This window comes from Calidris pugnax, unplaced genomic scaffold (assembly GCF_001431845.1).
Source record: "Calidris pugnax isolate Ruff unplaced genomic scaffold, ASM143184v1 scaffold17, whole genome shotgun sequence".
NCBI classification, from domain to species: domain Eukaryota; kingdom Metazoa; phylum Chordata; class Aves; order Charadriiformes; family Scolopacidae; genus Calidris; species Calidris pugnax.
In genome coordinates, this window is record NW_015090794.1 from 12,819,282 (window position 1) to 12,837,888 (window position 18,607).

Consider the following 18,607-nt stretch of genomic DNA (forward strand, 5'->3'; position numbering starts at 1 on the left):
CTTGAGGAGGGAGGTGCTGTGGGTGCAGGAACCAGCTCCAGCACCTGACAATACTCCCACAGCACGACAGCATTATTGTAAACTTTATAGGCTGGAGGATGAGGCTTTTGTATTCTGCAGTGCAACACTTGAGGAGGGAGGTGCTGTGGGTGCAGGAACCAGCTCCAGCACCTTCTCCCTTTGGGCTCCATCACGGGGCACAGACCTCCCATGGGACACGGGGCTGCCACTGGGGGAGGTTTAGGTTTTGTGCAGGGCTAGAGAGAAGCTGGGGCGTCCCGCCCGAGCTCTGCCACGACAAACAGCGCATCAAGCAGAGAGAAAGGCTGGGCAGAGCCCTCCATCAAACTGGGAGAAAGAAGTGAGAAAGGGAGCAAGGTTGGAAGGACTTTGAGAGGCTGACAGGACACTAGAAGGCATGTAAACAATTCCAGACCACGTCACCTCCTCTCCTGTAGGAAAAGGAACACTGACACACACGCTGGGCTGAAACGAGACCCCTAAAAATGGTTTCAAGAATACATTCTTCGGATGCAAGAGGTATTCGCAGAGTTATACTACCTGAAAGTTGGAAGTGCAACCCACTCTGGGGAGGGGGGAGAAGGGGATGAGTTTTGGCTGCGGAGAAGGAAGGCTGCTCTAAAACTGTGCACTGAGAAAAACCTTATCTTGCTGCTCCTCAGGAATAGCCCCCAGCCAGGCTGCAGCTGTGGCACAAGGGGACGGGGATGAGTGGGGTTTTTTTATCTTTATGAGTTTTTTTTTTTTAAGTGCTGGCAGACCGAGCAAACAAGGTTAATTTTAAATAGCTTTAAATCAAACGCAATTCAGAGGCGCGTAAACAGCGGCTTTTGTGAGAAGACGGTGCAGAGTCTGGTTTAACTTGCAGAGATGCAGAAATCTCACAGACTGACGTTTGGCAAAGGCTTCGAGGGCTCCGTGCTGGCCGTGGAGCGTAGGTGGGTCTCAAACAGCTGAAGAGGAACTTCACAACGTAGGTATTTATTATTCAAACACCAAAAAAAAAATTTAAAATATCATCACATTGGGAATAAAAAGAAGCATCGATGTATTCTAACCTCGGTTTCAGATGGAAAGAAAGAGTTAAAACCCACAGGGATCCACCAGCTCTTCCCTCACCAAGGAACTTATTTCGGGCATAAAAATTCTTTCCTTTTATTTGGTGTCGCAAGGAGTTGGTTGAACCGGAAAAGCTGAATAATGAGTATTATCCAAAGCAGGGGCATCGGCCGTGAGCGAGCGGTGATGGCAGCGTGGGGAGGGCAGCCTGGCCTGGGCTAAGGCCCCCACCCTGCAGTTCCCCCTGTGGAAGCAGGTTCCTGTGCTCCCGGGGGGCTCCTCTCCCAGGGACCTGCCCAGAGTCACCTGCAGGACTGGGAAATTATTGTGCTTCTCAGCTCACTAGAAAGGACTTTTTTTTTTTTCTTTTTTTCCCTATTCCTGCTCTGGGGGGACACACGCAGGGAGCGTGCTGTTCTCCTCCCTGCTGCAAAAGCAGAGTGTAGGGAGTTGGGGGGGGAATCCTGAAAGATCTTGTGCAGCACCATTGGTTGAGTGCAGAGGGAAGCTGGGGGCGCTCAACTGCCTTTGGTGGCTTCGGAAGTTTCACCAGCTTGGAAACAAATATTGCCAATAGGTAACAACATCCTCACAGTGGTTGGTAGTTCAAAGAGGCTGAAACACCATCTTATTAACTCTTCTTGAAACCAATTAACGAGTCATCTCTCCTGATCCCTTCCGCACACAACCCTCCCCCCCCCCAACCCGAACAAAACAAAATTAAAAAAAAAAAAACAAACCAAGAATAAAATAAATAAATAAATAAAGGCATTCCCAACACATTTATTTTGCTTCTCTCTCTCTCTCTCTCTCAGATCAGACCAGCTTAGAGATACCACCACCTTCACCTACCTTCGCAAAATTCAGCAAGGGCACGGAGCGACGCGAAACTGCTTTAGGCTCGTTAAGACCCTGAATCGTTAACGCTCTCGTGGGTCACTCAATCTGCTTCTGGAAACCTGTCCCGAGCGCCGGTGAAAGTCCGAACCCTTATTCCATCCCCCACGGATCAGTAACTCACTGGCTTATAGGGAAAAAAGAAGTGTATCCAAAGCACACGATGGCACGTTAAGGTTGAAGAAAAAAAGCATCGGTAAAGGAGAATAAACCTACAGCAGATGTTCAGCCTACTCTAAGCAAACGTCGAGCCACTGCAGAGCTCCTCCTCCAGCCCGACGCCGAGTCAGACTGTCTGTCGTGTCCCCCCCCTCGCCAAGACATTCTTTTGTGGTACGTTACTGGCACTTTATGTCAGTCTCATATGGTAGATACATGCACGTTTGTCTGTGTGTTTACATACAAAAGGTCTGTTAACAGTAAAACATTGTTCAGAGAGATATAAAAAACCCAAGGAGTTGCATTAGCCAAAAAAAGTGTTTTGTGAGAAACGACAATAAAAATGATATAACCACAGCTTTTCTTTTCTTTAAAATTAGATAAATACCCAAAGCTATGATTTCACTTGGGGCCTCTGTACCTTGACAGGGAGTCCAATGGAGTATATCTGAAGGCACTTAATATCCTCTACTCAGCTGTTAAGATGGTTGCACGGGGAGCTTGGGGAGCTGGGGATGTGATTTGGGGCATGGAGGAGAGAGATGGATGAAAACAAGGCCCGAAGAGCCGTGATCCACACGGCATCAGGCGCCGAAATGAAAACAAACGTACAACCCAGGTGTCGAGAAGGTCTCTCTTGAAAAAAGCAAACTGCAAAGGTCTTTGTGTTTCTATGGACAGAGCACTTCATGCAACTCCGACAGTGCATCATACACTCTTAGAGATATTTAGCTTTGTCAGTTCATTGACCTCCTCGGTCCCCGCCTCCTCACAGTCAGTCTTCTCCGCGGCTTTGCCAAACCTGCACCTCTCCTCCGCTCTCGCCGCGTCTTTCTGGAGCTTCTTGGTGGAAGGAAGGATGTCCTTGGTTTCTGAGTTATCTGTGCCATGCGCTGTCTTATCAGAATTCTGTACAGAAGGCACCAGGTTGGCGATCTCATCCGTGGGAGATCGCCCAATGCTGCCATCCACTTGAACCCGAATGTCCGGAGATATAGACAACTGGTGGTGGGGCACGATCCCGTTGTCCATGCATTTTGGGTAAAGGTAGGTCTTCATCTGACCTTTCCCCTTCACATTGACCGTCCCCCTGTAGTCAAAGTCATACCCCATCTTGTTGAGGATGCGGTAGCTCTCCTCACTCACCTGGATGCGGCACTCCACGCCGGTGGTGTCCATCCTGCTAGCAATGTTCACAGTGTCACCCCAAATGTCATACAACAACTTGGTGGTGCCGATGACCCCAGCAGTCAGGGGGCCGTGGTTAAAGCCGATCCGAAGCTTAAAGTTAAACCACAGCATGTTGTTGTTGAAGTCATCCACCACCCGCATCATTTCTTTGGCAAATTCAAAAAGGGTCTGCAGGTGCCCGTGGGGATGGTTGTTGTCCTGACACTGCGAGGTGTTCAGGCCCGAGGCGGCCATGTAGGTCGCCCCGATGGTTTTGATCTTCTCAATGCTGCTGTAATGGGGTTTGCTCAGCAGCTCGTCGAAATCCCCGATGAGCTCGTTGAGGACGCGGTAGCACTCTTTGCCTCCTTTGTAGTTCTCCTCGTAGAACTCGCTGAAGTTCACGATGCTGGCAAAGATGACCCCGCCGCTGTCGTGGTTTTTGGAATAGCTCTGGGAGACCTTCAGCTGCTCAGCCACGTGGTAGGGAATGATATTCCTCAGCAGCCAGTCAGCTTGATCCCTCATGCTCTGAATTTTGGTGCGGTGGAGATCAGCCTCCACGTCTCCGTGGTAGTGGAGGCGGTAACTGACCTCAAACTCTCGATTCAGGAACCAGACCAGGAGGAGGAGAAGGAAGGAAACCAAAATCACTTCCTGGCCGATGAGGTCTGCCGGCCTCTTCGTGTCGTTTGGCGCCGAACTGTTGCACGGACTTTTTCTGGAGCTGGAAGCAGAAGAAAGGGAAGAACATGAAAGGTGCATTTAAAACCACAGAGTTAGGGCACTGCCGTTTCTGCGCCAAAGTCAGAAATCCTTTCCTGGAAAAAAAGGGTAGGAAGCGTACGTTACACACTCAATTATACAATAGGCACCGGTAACTTTATCTGATGTTAAGGATGCTAACGAATTAATTTCATTCTTAAACTCACCGAGTACTTCCTTAAAGGGCTCTGATCAGGTTCAGCAACACAGAAATCGCCCAGCCTATTTTAAGGACTTCACCAAGGAAACAGTTATCGTTATATCTAAATATATAACTAAAAGCACTCCATGTAAATACGTATATAAAAATGCTTCATAATGCCCGTGTGTGCGCACACATATGTCTGTGTAGGGGGCGTGTATGTGTTAAGTTTTGTGGAATTTATCTTTTTTCTCTATTACCTTCAATATTCAGTAACATCTGCTTTATAAACACTGTTCCCTTGTCCCCTCACCAGGGAGCAGTGACCTTTGATGAGGTCATCTGCACCTCTAGTGTCCACACAGGAAGGTTTTGGAAGAAGATAACCCTGTGGAAGGCACTTGATGGAGAACGGCACATCTCCTGCAGGAAAGCAGAGAATCTGGAGCTCTGGGTTGACATCTTCTGTACGTTATAACCACCGAAGCTTTTTGTGGTGGAGACAGAAAGTTTCTCAAAGTGCCAAGATTTAAAAAAAAAAAGTCATGTCTCACATAGATTGAGAGTAATATTTCAAATCCTTTTGACAATCCGTCAACTGCCTGGGCAGACTATGAAGTGCCGATGGAGGAGGCTTCCAGCGCCAAACCGCCCTTAAGAAGGAGACATCTGCACCCTGCAATCTCTGCTTTCTGGAGAGATGCAGAGACACCAGTTTCATCTGAGAAGACACCACCTATGCAATCCTCCAAACGAAGTCTCAACCCAGACAGATTGGCACGCAGCGATTTCTGGAGTCGCTTAACTGCCGTTTTTTCCTATAAAATTATGCCAAAGCTTAAGATTTGATAGGAGCAGACACATGCTGAAGCTTTTCAAGTCAAGAGATGGTTTGATAAGGGGAAGCATCACATCAACCTTTCTCCCTGAAAAACAAAAAGGCAATCCGTACCTCAGTGTCTGTCTGGATTTCCCTTAAGGAGGTACGTTATCGCAAAAGAGATTGAAACTCAAAGCAAAAACTGTAGCAACAGCTCAAGAAGAGAAAACCAGATTTGTTTCAGCATTTCTAACTTCAGTTTGTTTCTTTGTGTCCACGGGGGACACGGCTTCAGCTCCACTTCTGAAATCGAAGCAGACATTTGAGCCATTGAGCTTTATTATGGACCCGGTTTCTTTTTCTGAATGTTCATTCCCAAATATTTGATGGACAGAAAAGTGTGATGAAGCAAAACCACAGCCCAGTTGTGGAACAGGTGAATGTGCACAATCTCTGAGAACATTTGCATGGACTATGGTCTTTGCATCTGTTAGCTTTTATAAGCTAATACATACAAAGCCTGTAGGAGACCCTATGCCTGTAGGAGAAAAAGCTTCCCATAAGTAAAATATTTACAACAGGTTGAATTTTAGACTAAAGCTAAGACTGCCCATTATGTTGGAAATCACTCCTTTTTGTTCGCAACCATAAATACCTCTTCTCCCAGGAGAAGCGAAGGGATATTCATTTTATTGGCTTGATATTAAAAACCCCCACGAGGGAAGACTGAAAGGTGGAGATGACCCCCAGCTCCCCAAATAGGTGCCTACAACGAGGTTCCCCTAAGTGCTGGTGCTTTGCTGCTCTAAGACTAGTTTCTTTCCCCTTACGACTACTTTTCTCAACAGAACCTCCACTAAGAGCCTATCCATTTTCTCCCTAGAAAGACAAGTCAGAGACTAAGACCAAGCTAAAGTTATTAACAACTGGAATGGTAACAAGTCCTGAAATACAATCCTTGCTACCTATTTTGCAGGCGGCAGAATATCCTCCCAGTTTGATGGGCTTATGAAACAAAACGAGGGGAGGGTAAGTAAGACCAAAGATCTGAGAGAATAAATGAGGCTGGAGAAGGTGAGGAATGAATCACGGCTGAGGAGCACGATTCAGGTTCTTTACAGAACAGTTCGTTATTTTCCGTTACCTTGTGGGAAGAGATCTGCTCCAGGATCTGAGCAGTGACACGTTACTCCTTTGAGAGCACGAATTTGATCCAGATAATCTGCTCTAACATCAAACATCCCCGCCACAGGGATTTATTTAAGTCATTAAAGGCTCTTTATTTACCGTTTATTGTACAAAATACTCCTCAAAGTACTTTAATTCCTCTTAAATGAATTAGGCGAGCGCCGCAAATTCTACGTTGCAGAAAGTGGCTGGTGTTGAACAGAAAAATCTGCCTTTTAAGAAAAACCTGCTGCCTCCCATTCCCCGCTCCTGAAGGGCTGGCATCTGCGAGCTCTCAATCATCTCCTCAAGCGCCGGCCTGACCTTGTTCCCCACGTGGGCGAGCAACCTCGGAGATGCGCACGCGAAAGGAGTGACTCACTCCTAAGCTGACCTGATCTCATTAATAAGGTAATGGGTTAGTATCTCAAAAAAAAGAAGGTGCTGCATCTTTCCCAGAGCAGGCATTTCTCATCACGGTGCGACTGCTACGAGCGTTAGGACAAAAAGCCGTGATTCTGGGCTGAAGGAGGGAGCAATTACATCTTACTCATTTGGAAACTAGATTTCTGGACATTTCAGGTTCCAGGACTATAAATCATCCTACGTAGCCAGTTAGCAACGATGACCTGAAGCTACTCTCTAGAATAAGAAGAAAAAAACCCTATACCTATAACAGAAAGGATCACCCTCTTCCCCCCCCAAATTGTTTTAATCTACTTTTTTACGAGGTGCTGCAGCAGAAAACTGTTTTTAAAATATCATTCAAATTGAAGTCTTAAGCTGACAATGTTCCTTTAACTCAAACTGGTGAAGTGTTTCCTGGCACAGATGCCCAACTATTAACTTGGCATCTTCATCCAGGCTGTGTGTTGAATATGGAACGAGTGAGAGCTCCGGAGATAGAATCTCCTCTGGCTTGATCACAAATCATAAAGATAATGGCTTTCTACTTATAAAGATTTTTGGAAAGCCATTTTGCTTCTGAGCCAGTAACCTATGTTTGGATTTGGATATCTTGCTATATTTAAAGAGGATGCATGCCTGCTACAACTTAAAAAAAGAATGCAATGTGAGGAAAGGGGAAATCAAACAGCTGCTTTCGATGAAGATCACACAGTGGACGCACATAAACCCCCCCCACCATCAAGCCATTTTAAGTCTTCCACCTCAAGTCGTCTATCGCTGTTCCTCCCCCAGCAGTCACAAACTGGAAAATGATACTCCCTACCTGCTGTGAGATAAGAAATGAATGAAAATAAGAAATATTCCCTGCTTAAAAGACAAAGTTTATGGCCGTATCTGTTTTGGGCTGAAGAACCGGTCTGTCTGGAAAACAAGGTAAATTCCATATTCTGATTTAGGGAGCACAGCGTGGACAGTCCAGAGATGAACTCTGTGCTAAGACTTCGTTACCATTACTAATATCTCTCTTTCCATTAATAATCATCTTGATCCTTGATTAAGAAGAGGGAATAACCTTATTAAAGGCGTGCAAAACAAGTAAGCTTGTTGGGCCCTCTTAGAACACAGAAAAAGCTTTTGTGCTGAGTGGGGTGAGTGAGGAACCCTTCTCAGGTATTTATTTCAGTGAGTTTGTTAGGATAGGGCAGTTTCAACTCTATTAATTCATCAGCAGGAGAACAGGGAAATGCTGTTTGCACAGAACTCTAGAACTGCGGTATTCAATAACGCCCATTAAAAGAGAAGTTGAATTCTGCTGCTAATTAACAGTAGAACGAGATTAGGGCGGGTTCAGATGAGCGGAGTCTGGGCTGTTGACAGAGATGAGGCTGGACCGACACCATTCCTGCCCCAAACCAGAGGCAGAGACCATCCAACCCCCCAAAACCTCTGCCAACCCGCAGGGAGGGCAGCCTTGTGTTGTGTTAACACAGATGACACAGGTCCTAACCAAAGGAAGGGCAGTAAAAGCCCAGATCTAGTCCATATCATAATAAAAAGTTTAAAATGAAGTTTAGAACTCTTTAAGGAGCCAAACATTTTGGTCACTGCCTTATTTGGTATTTAAATCCCAAGCCTGGATGTGCCAAGCAGGCACAGAGCGCTCCACACCGGACTGCAACAGCACCTCCTGCGTGGTTCGGTTCCTTACCCACTTTTAGCTTTATTTGTCCTGAATTAGAAGTTATATATTTATGGAAGAAAAATATTTGCGTGCAAACAATGCTTGATACCTAATTTTTTGCCAGATCTCTAATAAATGATGATGTAGAAGTATTCACCGAACGGAAGACTGGGTTGTCAATTATTTAAGGCAGGATGAATTATTTATTAGCAATTAGCAGCTGGTCAGGAGCCTGATAAGCTGGTGTCAGTGCTGGGCAAGATGTTTATAATTCCGAGCAACACAAAAGGTATGGCCATTTCACAAACTAATAATAACCCACTCAGGATCCAAACTCAGCCTAATCCTAAAATATTACTTCCAGACATCACCACGCTTTAATATTTCATACATTGCCTTTCCAAAAAATTCCCTTCAGTTTGCAAAAAAAAAAAAAATCAAGTCCTTTTGGCTTTAACTTTCCATTCTGGATTTAGTGAACTGGAATTCTGTTATGAAAAAGAAGTGATCTTTCATGAATCAAAGCCATACAAAAAGGAAAACCCACCTAAAAAAACCCAAACCCAAATGGAACCAAAACCCACCCCCAACACTATGTAGTAAGTGATAACTTCTTGGTGAATAAATATCTCACCTGAAAGCACATTTACCATCTCTCTGCACTTAAAAAACACAGGTTTTCTAAACTACCATAGCATTCATGTAGGTGACATTTAAAAAAAAAATAATTTAATTTTGTTTTAGTAGATATTTCCAGTAAAAGTACATGCTCCTGAATGCACATCTGTTTAGATGAATTACTGAGTCATATATTCACAGGGTCCTTACTTCAATCAAGTACAACATGGCCCCAGTACTGCCCCCCAATTTGTAATTAGGAAACACCCACTTTTCTAATACCAAAGACCAATCAGAACACTCTAAAAGCCGCACTGCAAGACTTGCAATAAACCCATGAGAAATCCAACACTGAAATAATCAGAGTGAATCTTTAACACGTTTATTTATAAGGGGCTATTAATAACCCAGGGAAAGATTTTTTGCTTGTTTGTTTGAAAGTCTTAAAAGCCACATTGCAAGGCTTGCAATAAACCCATGAGAAATCCAACACTGAAATAATCAGAGTGAATCTTTAACACGTTTATTTATAAGGGGCTATTAATAACCCAGGGAAAGATTTTTTGCTTGTTTGTTTGAAAGTCTGGGGGCTAAAATTTCATTTGCTCTCAGTGACAGGAGCTGCTATTCTGCCTAAACCAGCTGTGGGTGGCAGAGAGCACCCAGACTGTCATCACCAGCACGTCCCCATCCTGGTGGCATCACACCCAGCTTTGTCAGCTGCAGCTCCTCTGCCCCAGGGAATCCTCACCTGGGCAGCTGTGGAGAACATCCAACCCAGCACACTCCTGAATGGCACAAATCAGCCAAGGAAATGAAATAAATAGCTCACGATGTACAGATAATGCTCTAAGAACCGCTACTACTACAAAAACAGATGCTATTTTATATAGCCCCTCCTCCTCCATAGTTCTATTTCCTAGAAATAAATGAAAAAAGAAAATAGCATTACACAGCGACTGCAGCATCATCTCTCTGATGATTTTTGGTCATACCCAAGTCCTCTGTAAAGGAAATTACACACACAAGGAGCTTAAACACAACTTACTGAACCAATTTGTCCAATTCCCGAGTGTATTACTGTGGATGCAAAGTTTTGCTACGTGTAATTGACTGAAAACGTTTCCATCCCTAAACATAAAGCTGGGAATTTTATATAAAGCTTACCTGAAGTTCTGTGCCAGATCTAGATGTAAAGTTTCCACGGAGCTGGAAGGAAAAAAAAAAAAAAAAAAGCATTGATTTCCGAAGGAAAGTTAAAGCAATAAACAAAAGCATCCTGCCAGAATTTCAGTTTGCATTTTCAACTTTTCTATTTTGCAGACCACAGGACCAGTAATTGCATCGTGTGCTCCACCAGCTTCAGACAAACTTCAGCTGAACGTGATTTATCTGCACATTTTGCTCAGAAGAAGCAAGGGGTCAGAGAGAGACGCAAACACGGCGAAAGGGGAATGGACGACAACGCGGCCGCGATGATCCCTGGAACAAGAAATTGTTACACAACCCCATCTTACCTTGGAAACGTGGAAAAGCAATTTCTGAACAATTAGACCCAGTTTATGCCTTCATCTTATCTGACTACACAATACAAAGATTTTAAAAAAACCCAAAAAAGCCCCAAACTCCTCAAAACAACGAAAAAAACCCGAAACAAAACCACCCAAACAAATACAGAGCCTATTTTTTTTTTTTTAAAAAAAAGTATCCATCTTTGGATTTTTTGATACTCCATCTTTGTGTCTACTTGGGTTACAATTTCTCTGCTGCAGCCAAGTATTACAGCTCTCAGGACTAGTTACTTTTGGATGTTACAGAATGGCTTTGCCTCTGATGCACACAAAACTGCAATTATCACCGTGACAAAAAAATATCAGCCAGACTCATGGTAAGAGAGGAGCAAAAAAGTTATTAACAAACAGAAGTTATGGGTCTCACCAATTCAACCTGTATTATTTTTGTTCATTATTGTCCTGGTTTGAGGACAATCCTTTAAATCACTTTTTCAAATCTGCTGTTGCACAACTCTGCCTATTACTTTAAATATTTATGTTTAAAAGATGAAATAACAATATATTGCATAATTTCTGTACTTTGCCCATTAATGGTCACCGCTATTGAAACCACAGGCGAAAACATGCTATCATTAGCAAAATTTCTTAAGATAATGTTTTTTTAACATTTATAGCACTCCTTCAGTAGCCAGCACAAGCTGATGCTATGAACTGGTACCACAGCAAGGTGTCCACCTCCCTACTTGGGAACCAGCCTTTCCCAATCCCTTAATAAAGTTGAAAAGCAGGGAAAATCCAAGGTTTTTGTGTGTGTTCCTGCAAAGTCTTAGTACAGAGCTTATGCACAAGCTGATTTAGTAATCACCCATATAATCTGCTCTAAAATGTTGTCTTTGAATAAGGAGTTATGATTATGGCACCAAACCTTCTGATTTTCTTCTGCGACCAAACTCCTTTAACATGGATGCACAAAGGTCTGTTCAAACAATCCCTGGGGGGACTGTCAATTTCTGGCTTCACTGCCTCCCTCTGCATGAAAACTTCAGGTACTACAAATACAGTGTTTTTTACCCCATTTTCAAAGGCTCTGCCATGAAGCAGCATGTAGTCATGCCCCGCCAGCTCCATGTGGGAGCGTGGGAGCGTGCCTGGAGCTGAAGGAGCTGCAGGAACCCCTGCCTGGGAGTTGAGAAATGGCATCAAGGGTTTGCTCTTCAATAAATTCCCTGAAAAACCAAACCTGGGGCTAATTTCTCAGTGAAGCTGGTGGTCAGACAGCTGAAACCAAAGGGACAAAACAAAAATGAGAAAAGGTGAGGGAAACGAAACACCCTGTGTCCCTCCATGGGAGCTAGAAAGAACTGTCCTGCACTCCTTGCCCCAGCGCTCTGCAGAGAGACAAAAAAGGGATTTTTCTTTAGTCTAATATGATTGAGAAACCATTTCTCAGCTGATTCCAACTGTAAGTTATTTTTTTTCAGGAAAAGCTTTCTTCCTCCAACCCTTCCAGCCACTTCCAAAGTACAGATGTGAACAGGAGTGACTTTTGTTCTCCCTGTCTTTATTTGTATAAATTAGATCAAGATTAAGAGAGACCATTGAAGATACCTGAGAGGGGATAAAAAGCTAAATACTCAGACAAAACATCTATCTGCAAACTCTTTTTGGTTTTTTGGGGTGTTTTTTTTTCATGTTTTTCACCGTACGATTCAAGCAGGACACTGAAGAAGGGTAAAAGGAAGGGCTTTTGACAGGAACTAGAATAATCTAACACAAGAAGTCCTTGCAAAGTCCAACTCTGGCTCAAATAATTCTTAAGCCATTGAGAAGTGCAAGTTGATTATAAAATTTTGACAACAGGAGCGGATGGTTGGAAGGACTCCCTTGCCTCTCCTGGCAAGCAAACAGAAGGAGAATACTGCAAACAAGTTCTCCTATGGGGAAAATTGCTTATCAGAGGCAAAACTGAAAAGCCTTAAGGTTATTGCACAAAAACTGCATTAACTGGATTCCTCTGGTTCCTGCCTCGCAGCGTCCTCTGAAAAAACAGGAGAGTGAGAAAGGAATCAGGGTATCAGAATCCTATTAAATCCAAGGGCCTGCCTTCCACAGTGGAAAACTGCTTGAGGAAGAAAGTGGAAGAAAATATAAGTGGTTCCTAAGGGTAGAGGGGTGTGGGGGAACAACTGGGCTCTCTGGCACCACTAAATGCCTCAGAAACTTCTGAATGAAATAGATTTTTTTCAAGCAAACAATGAAAGGCAATTCTAAGGGTCTGATAAGTGTAAATGTGCCCTAGAAACACATCAGTGGAGGACAGGGTGTCATGTCAACACAGAGTACAGAAAAGGGACCCTCAGGTATTGTCCTGAAACCCCTCAAAAATTAATAATAATGCAATACTCTTCCCAAATCAAATTATTAAGTCTGAGATGGTGCAGAAATTCATGGCAGATATTAAAAATCACTTCACTGGTGGAGAAAACCAAACTTCTTCATCTGAAACACAGCCCTCGAGCGCCCTAAGGCGTGATGCTCACCTGTCCGGACACAAGGAGACGTAGAGCAGGATGAGAAGCACCGCTCCTACCACGGTGGCCAAGACAGATCTCATCCAGGAGCTAAGCTGGCAGAAGTTACAGTACTGCACAATGGTGATGAGAATGGCGCAACACATAAACATGGTGTACTGCAACAGAGAGAGAGAGCGCGCGTTAGCTTCCTCCTCCTCACCCGAGCCCTTCCGTGTGCGACATAAAAGAGAAGGATCTAATTTCCTCTGCGTTATTCGCACAGCAAGTGATCCCTCACAGTGTCTGTAGCAGGAGACAGCACCTGGAGATGGAGGTCTTCCCTTCAAAGAGCAAGAAAACTTTTAGCACAGGTTGGTTGTCACAATTTTCCCCAGATGGAGTTTCGCATTACTGCATTATACAGCCATTATTTCAATAACTTTCAGTACCTTCAGCTTACCTTTGCAAAAAGGTCAGTGCCTCTTCTTATTAAAAAACAAAAAAAAAAACAAAAAGAGAAGACGTTTATGGTAACCTCCTCTCAGTTACTGAGGTCAAAACCTGTCTGTTTTGGACTTGATGTCAACTCTATTACAGAATCACAGAAAGAGATGGGGTTGGAAGGGACCTCTGGAGATCATCCAGTCCAACCCCCTGCCAGAGCAGGGTCACCCACAGCAGGTCCCACAGGAACGTGTCCAGGTGGGGTTTGAATGTCTCCAGAGATGGAGACTCCACCACCTCTCTGGGCAGCCTGTTCCAGGGCTCTGCCACCCTCCAAGTAAACTAGTTCCTCCTCATGTTGAGATGGAACTTCCTGTGTTCAAGTTTGTACCCGTTACCTCTTGTCCCATCACTGGGCACCACTGAAAAAAGACTGACCCCAAACGTGGGGCCATTGAGAACACAGAACACTCTCAGAAACTTCACCCACCTGCTTACCCTTAAAAACACTTCTTAGAGGACAGTATCACACTGGCCAACAGCAGGAGAACTCAAAAAAGAAAAAAATCTGGTTTGGTAAAAAAGGCAGGTATCAGTCATCGTCAACTGATGCTCAGTAACACCCCCACCTGTGCCAATTTGAAAGGACAAATTTAGATTTTGTGCTCCAAATGCCCTATCTAAAAAAAAAATAAATCCCTTTCCACATCTTTACTGGATAAAGAAAAGGAAATGCAGGATGGATACATTCCCCAGAACGCCTTCATTTCCCTGAGATACAATCTCACAGCGGTCACAACTCTCAAGCTGATGTGCAAATTTTGGTTTTATCAGGAATATTCATGACCATCCAAGCTGAAACAGAGACTCCACAATGGCATTACGGAGTTCTGTTCTAGCTTTTGATACTGCCTTTTACAGTATCAAATGATCATTCTCTCCCTTTTCTCTCTCATTTTAAATTTCTTTGACAGGCAAAGTGCAGAGACTGCAGATTAGCAATACTGTAGCATAACAAATAAGCATGTGATTCAGAAGCAGACACAGAGTATGGGAAAAAAAAAAAACCCTTACATAATTTACCATTTTTAAACCACAAGCACAGTTGTTTTTTTAAACGACTCAAAAAAAAAAAAAAAAAAAAAAAAAAGGATAGAAGGAATTTCAGAAGCGTCCATAAAAAACCCCCCATAATTTAAACTTACTTTTTTTCCCCCATTTCAGGTCTCCTAAAGTGGCAGAGCACTGGTTCTCACTCCAAGTGATGCCCCAGCATGAAGCCAGCCTATAGAGGGTCGGTAAGTGCTGTGTTTTACTATGTATGCATGGCTTTGGAAAGTTTTTTTTTTTTTCATTGCTGTTTCTGTTAATTTTGATTTTAATTCTTTAATCTCCAGGGAGGGTATAAAACGCTATGAATTAAAAAAAAAACTTTGCAAAACCATGTCATAGTAAAATATGACACTTACCTGACCCTCTATAGATTGGCTCCATTTCCTAGAGCTCCATGACTGTTGAAACACTGAGCACAAGACGAGTTGGGACATCTCTTGGAGAGTGAGCCAACAGCCCCACGACTCTGGAGGACCTGCAAGAGGAAAGAAAGCAAAGTTCATTCTCCATTTTGGGGATGCCCGAAGCATTTAGACTGATCTGAACAGGTATTGAGAGAACACTGATAAAATGCTTGTTCCAACATTATTTCGAAACGCTTGGAGAGATGATCACGGATGGAAATGAACGGGATGATATAAAAATCAGCAGAGAGATATGAAGGTTTTCAGCTCCCTTCAGTGTGAAGAAAACATTCCTACGATATGTCTTCTGGTAGTCACGAGGGAGGAAGACCATCATTAAATAATAATAAAAAAAAATTACGGCTTAAAAATAGTTAAATAGAATTCACAAAAAAAAAAAAATAAAATTACAGCTTAAAAATAGTTAAATAGAATTCACAAAAGGTTTTAAAAGCTGCAGAATGATTTTAAGCATGGGATGTGAAAGAATATCAGATAGATAAACTCTTCTGTGACTGTGAAAACCATGGAATATATCTGTTTAAATCAGGAAGGACCAAAAAAGGTCTGGTCCACACGTTCCCATGGAGCAAACGCTTCCCAACACCCAGTAATAAACTGGGATGGGAGGAACGAGGAGGATCTGGTCGTTACCTACATCCAGGGACCTGAAAGAGCAAGAGATTTGTGAAACAGAAGTCCCCAAAGCCCTGGAAAGGAAGGGCTGTACACTGGCCTATCTCAGAGAAACAAACTTTCACCTCTGGTTCCAGTCCATTTAATTCACAGTTTTCAAGCGTTGATTTTTATGCCTCAGATAGCCTTTAAATTAAACTATTCTTTCCCCTCCTCAATATTGAACCCTTTTTTCCTCCCTTCTGCATGTTTTTATTAAAGGAGACACCAAATCCCCTGCGGATCTTTCTGTGGCTGGGCTAAATATGCCAATTTCTTTCCGTTCCTTTCCAGAGGGCAGCTATTGCATCCCTTTAACCATTCCTGCAGCCCCTGCAGGGTAATCATTTCTATATGAAATGAAATTATTGCTATGAGAGCTCTCTCTCCCTTGACTTTCTCCACCTAAACCCTGCAAAGAAAAACCATCCCCTGCTAACAGCATTCTGGCTGTCGAGATTCCCCAACGTGCACGCGTTAAATACACACGGCATCTCCGACTACGAACTCTAAATCACAACCAGAAGGAACGCGATGAAAAGCCCGAGACACACAACTGGCATTATCTAGAATAAACACCTGCAGAAGTGTTTGGTCTAAGGGAAAAAAATATACAAACCTCCACACGTAGGCAGGCATATCCCTCTCCTTTTTTATGTGAGAGTTATCAAATAAGCAAGTGGCTGTATTTACATAACAAACTAGGCATTTTATCACACACAAAGCCCTATCCCTCCAAGGGATCTGTATCAACCAGCTGTAACACAGGAGGGAGGTGAAGGAGACAGCAGGCAAGCAATGAGCTTTGCTGGATGCAAACCGTCAGGTTCCGAAACGGAGTTCGACAACTTACATGTATATTTGTTTCAAAATCAGAGGTGAAGTGCGAAAAAACTGCAAGAGCTGGGAGAGAAACCAGGATTGCACCGAAAAAATGTCGAGGCAGCCAGCCAGATATCACCTCCAGGAGACGCTTGGTGCAAGTCATCACCTCCTCCAGAAAGAACGCCATTCTGGAAGACATGAAATCACAGATCCGGGCGTTAATTTCAGCGCATCGCTTCGTACCTCTCATTTACCTGTAATAAGGTAACTTCGAATCCTTCACTTTGGTTCCGTGAGCACTCACAGCAACATTACACGCCATGGCACCCATTGGTAATTTCAGGAAATAATCCAGGTTTGTTGAAAGATTGTTTGCTCCGGCAAGGGGTGTCAGCAAAGGGAGGGAGAGCAAGAGGGATGGTCAGCTTGGAGAAAACAAACTGAAACCCAGCTACTGAAACTCAATTTTCACTTGTTTGGAAGGTAAAAATAGGAAAGACTTCTCTCCTCTCCTAAATATTTAGCCTTAAAGCAGGAGGGGAGAAGGGAAGCTTTTACAAGTTAAAAAAGATTATTGAAACTAACACCAGCAATGTGTGAAAAGTAGGGCTGTGTCCCCTGCCAACAGAGCAGCCACCCAGAGGCCGCGCAAATCCCCGCCACCCTAACCTTACACTGCAATCCAAACCAGTTCTCCCAGTTCCAACCACCCAGAACACAAGCTCCCGTCCTCCCTTCCCCTTCTCCTTAGGGAAGGGGAAGAAGAAGAGTGTGGGCTGAGAGCTGGCAGAGGCTGGGATGAGCACCTCGGGGGCCAGCTGGCAACCGAGCCGGCTCCTCCGCTCGCCGGGTGGCACCCACCATGGCAACCCAGTTGGCTCGGCGCGAGGCAGGAGGGAAGGAACGGTTCTTGCCTCAAGCTGCCGGTAAAACGACGGCCCAAACCTGCGTAGCGCCGAAGGAGCCAAGTGGAAGAGCTCTGGAGAGCAGCTTAACGGAGATACTTCTTAAATGAGAGCTTTTCTAATTGTTAAAGGGAATAAGGAAAGGTAAAAGGATGCTTAATGCTCCGGGACGTTGCACAGAAAACTATTATTTATCTAGAGAAACACATCCTCGGGATAACTTCCTTCTTAAAGCTCAAAAAACATTAGTCACTCCAGAAAAATTGCGACTGCTGTTCAAGTTTCTAATTATTTTTTTATGAGGGGAGGAAAAGATAAGGTGGCAGAGTGAGCTTCATGCAATGCCAGTACATGTGGATGTATGAAATTATCATCAGCACCCTAAGCAGGTAAAATCTGCTGTCCCGATAGTGGGCTACAGAGCCCAACCAGTAAATAATTAGTGCTTTTTTTTGGGATACAAACGTTCACATCTTAAAAAAAACCCCTTCAAATTCAACATACACTAAATATGAAATTCACAGTCTCCAAAGCTACACAAATTAACCCCACTACCTCTAACTTTTAATAGAGAAAAAATATCCAATGATTTTTTTAACCCTGTTGTCTAAAATATAAGGTATTATACTGGATAAAAGCCTGACACAAACCAGGAAAAATTTAAAGTTCTTTATGTGGATTTCACACTTATTCCACACCTTTAAATATGTATTATTTCAGATTGTTTATGATTAAATATGTTTATGTTTACGAATGATATTTTAATTCTCTGGTCTAGGCTTCCATGAATTTTGCAACCTCAAGCATTTTATTGAGGCTTCAAGAGCTCTTCCCTAATGTAATATGTTAAAATCTGGAAATTATTCTTAAGTGGATAGAAAAAGATAAATTTGGAAGCTGCTGTAATACAGCAGGACCCCACGAGAGGGTGCTCACAGATTTGCCTGTTCCTAGTTTGATGGACTTCCATTTACACCAATATTAGCTATATTCCATCGAAAAAAGAATTTCCAACACAGAAACTTAAAAAATTGTTTATAAAGCAACACAAAAATTTTTTAAAAAGCTCGACAGAGGAAGAATTGAGTTTTCTAAAGTGCTGTAACCCAGCTGCCTCTCACACCAGTGACAGAACTCTCCCTGCTGCCAGCTGCAGCCAAGTTTGCCCAGTATCGAGTACTTCTGGAAATGCCACCCAAGTTCATGCCTCTAAAAATAAAGCGCAATTCTCCCAAAGCCGACGAATTAGGATTAACATTTAGGAGGCCAAACCCTAAAGGCAAGAGAAGGGGGGGGGGGGGGGGGGG

General features: G+C 43.6%; 1 protein-coding gene across 2 annotated transcripts in view; it reads right to left on the reverse strand.

The window, feature by feature from the left end:
- Positions 1-1,831: 1,831 nt before the first annotated feature.
- The window catches only part of ADCY9 (adenylate cyclase 9), an 88,564-nt gene continuing 71,788 nt past the window's right edge, over positions 1,832-18,607 (reverse strand). For both annotated transcript variants that reach the window (XM_014936336.1, XM_014936335.1), the window contains 4 exons: positions 16,424-16,583; positions 12,962-13,110; positions 10,075-10,116; positions 1,832-4,033 (listed from right to left, as the gene is read on the reverse strand). In XM_014936336.1, coding sequence (XP_014791822.1) covers positions 2,845-4,033; positions 10,075-10,116; positions 12,962-13,110; positions 16,424-16,583 — 1,540 coding nt within the window. In that variant the 3' untranslated portion in view covers positions 1,832-2,844. The remainder of the gene's footprint in view (positions 4,034-10,074; positions 10,117-12,961; positions 13,111-16,423; positions 16,584-18,607) is intronic.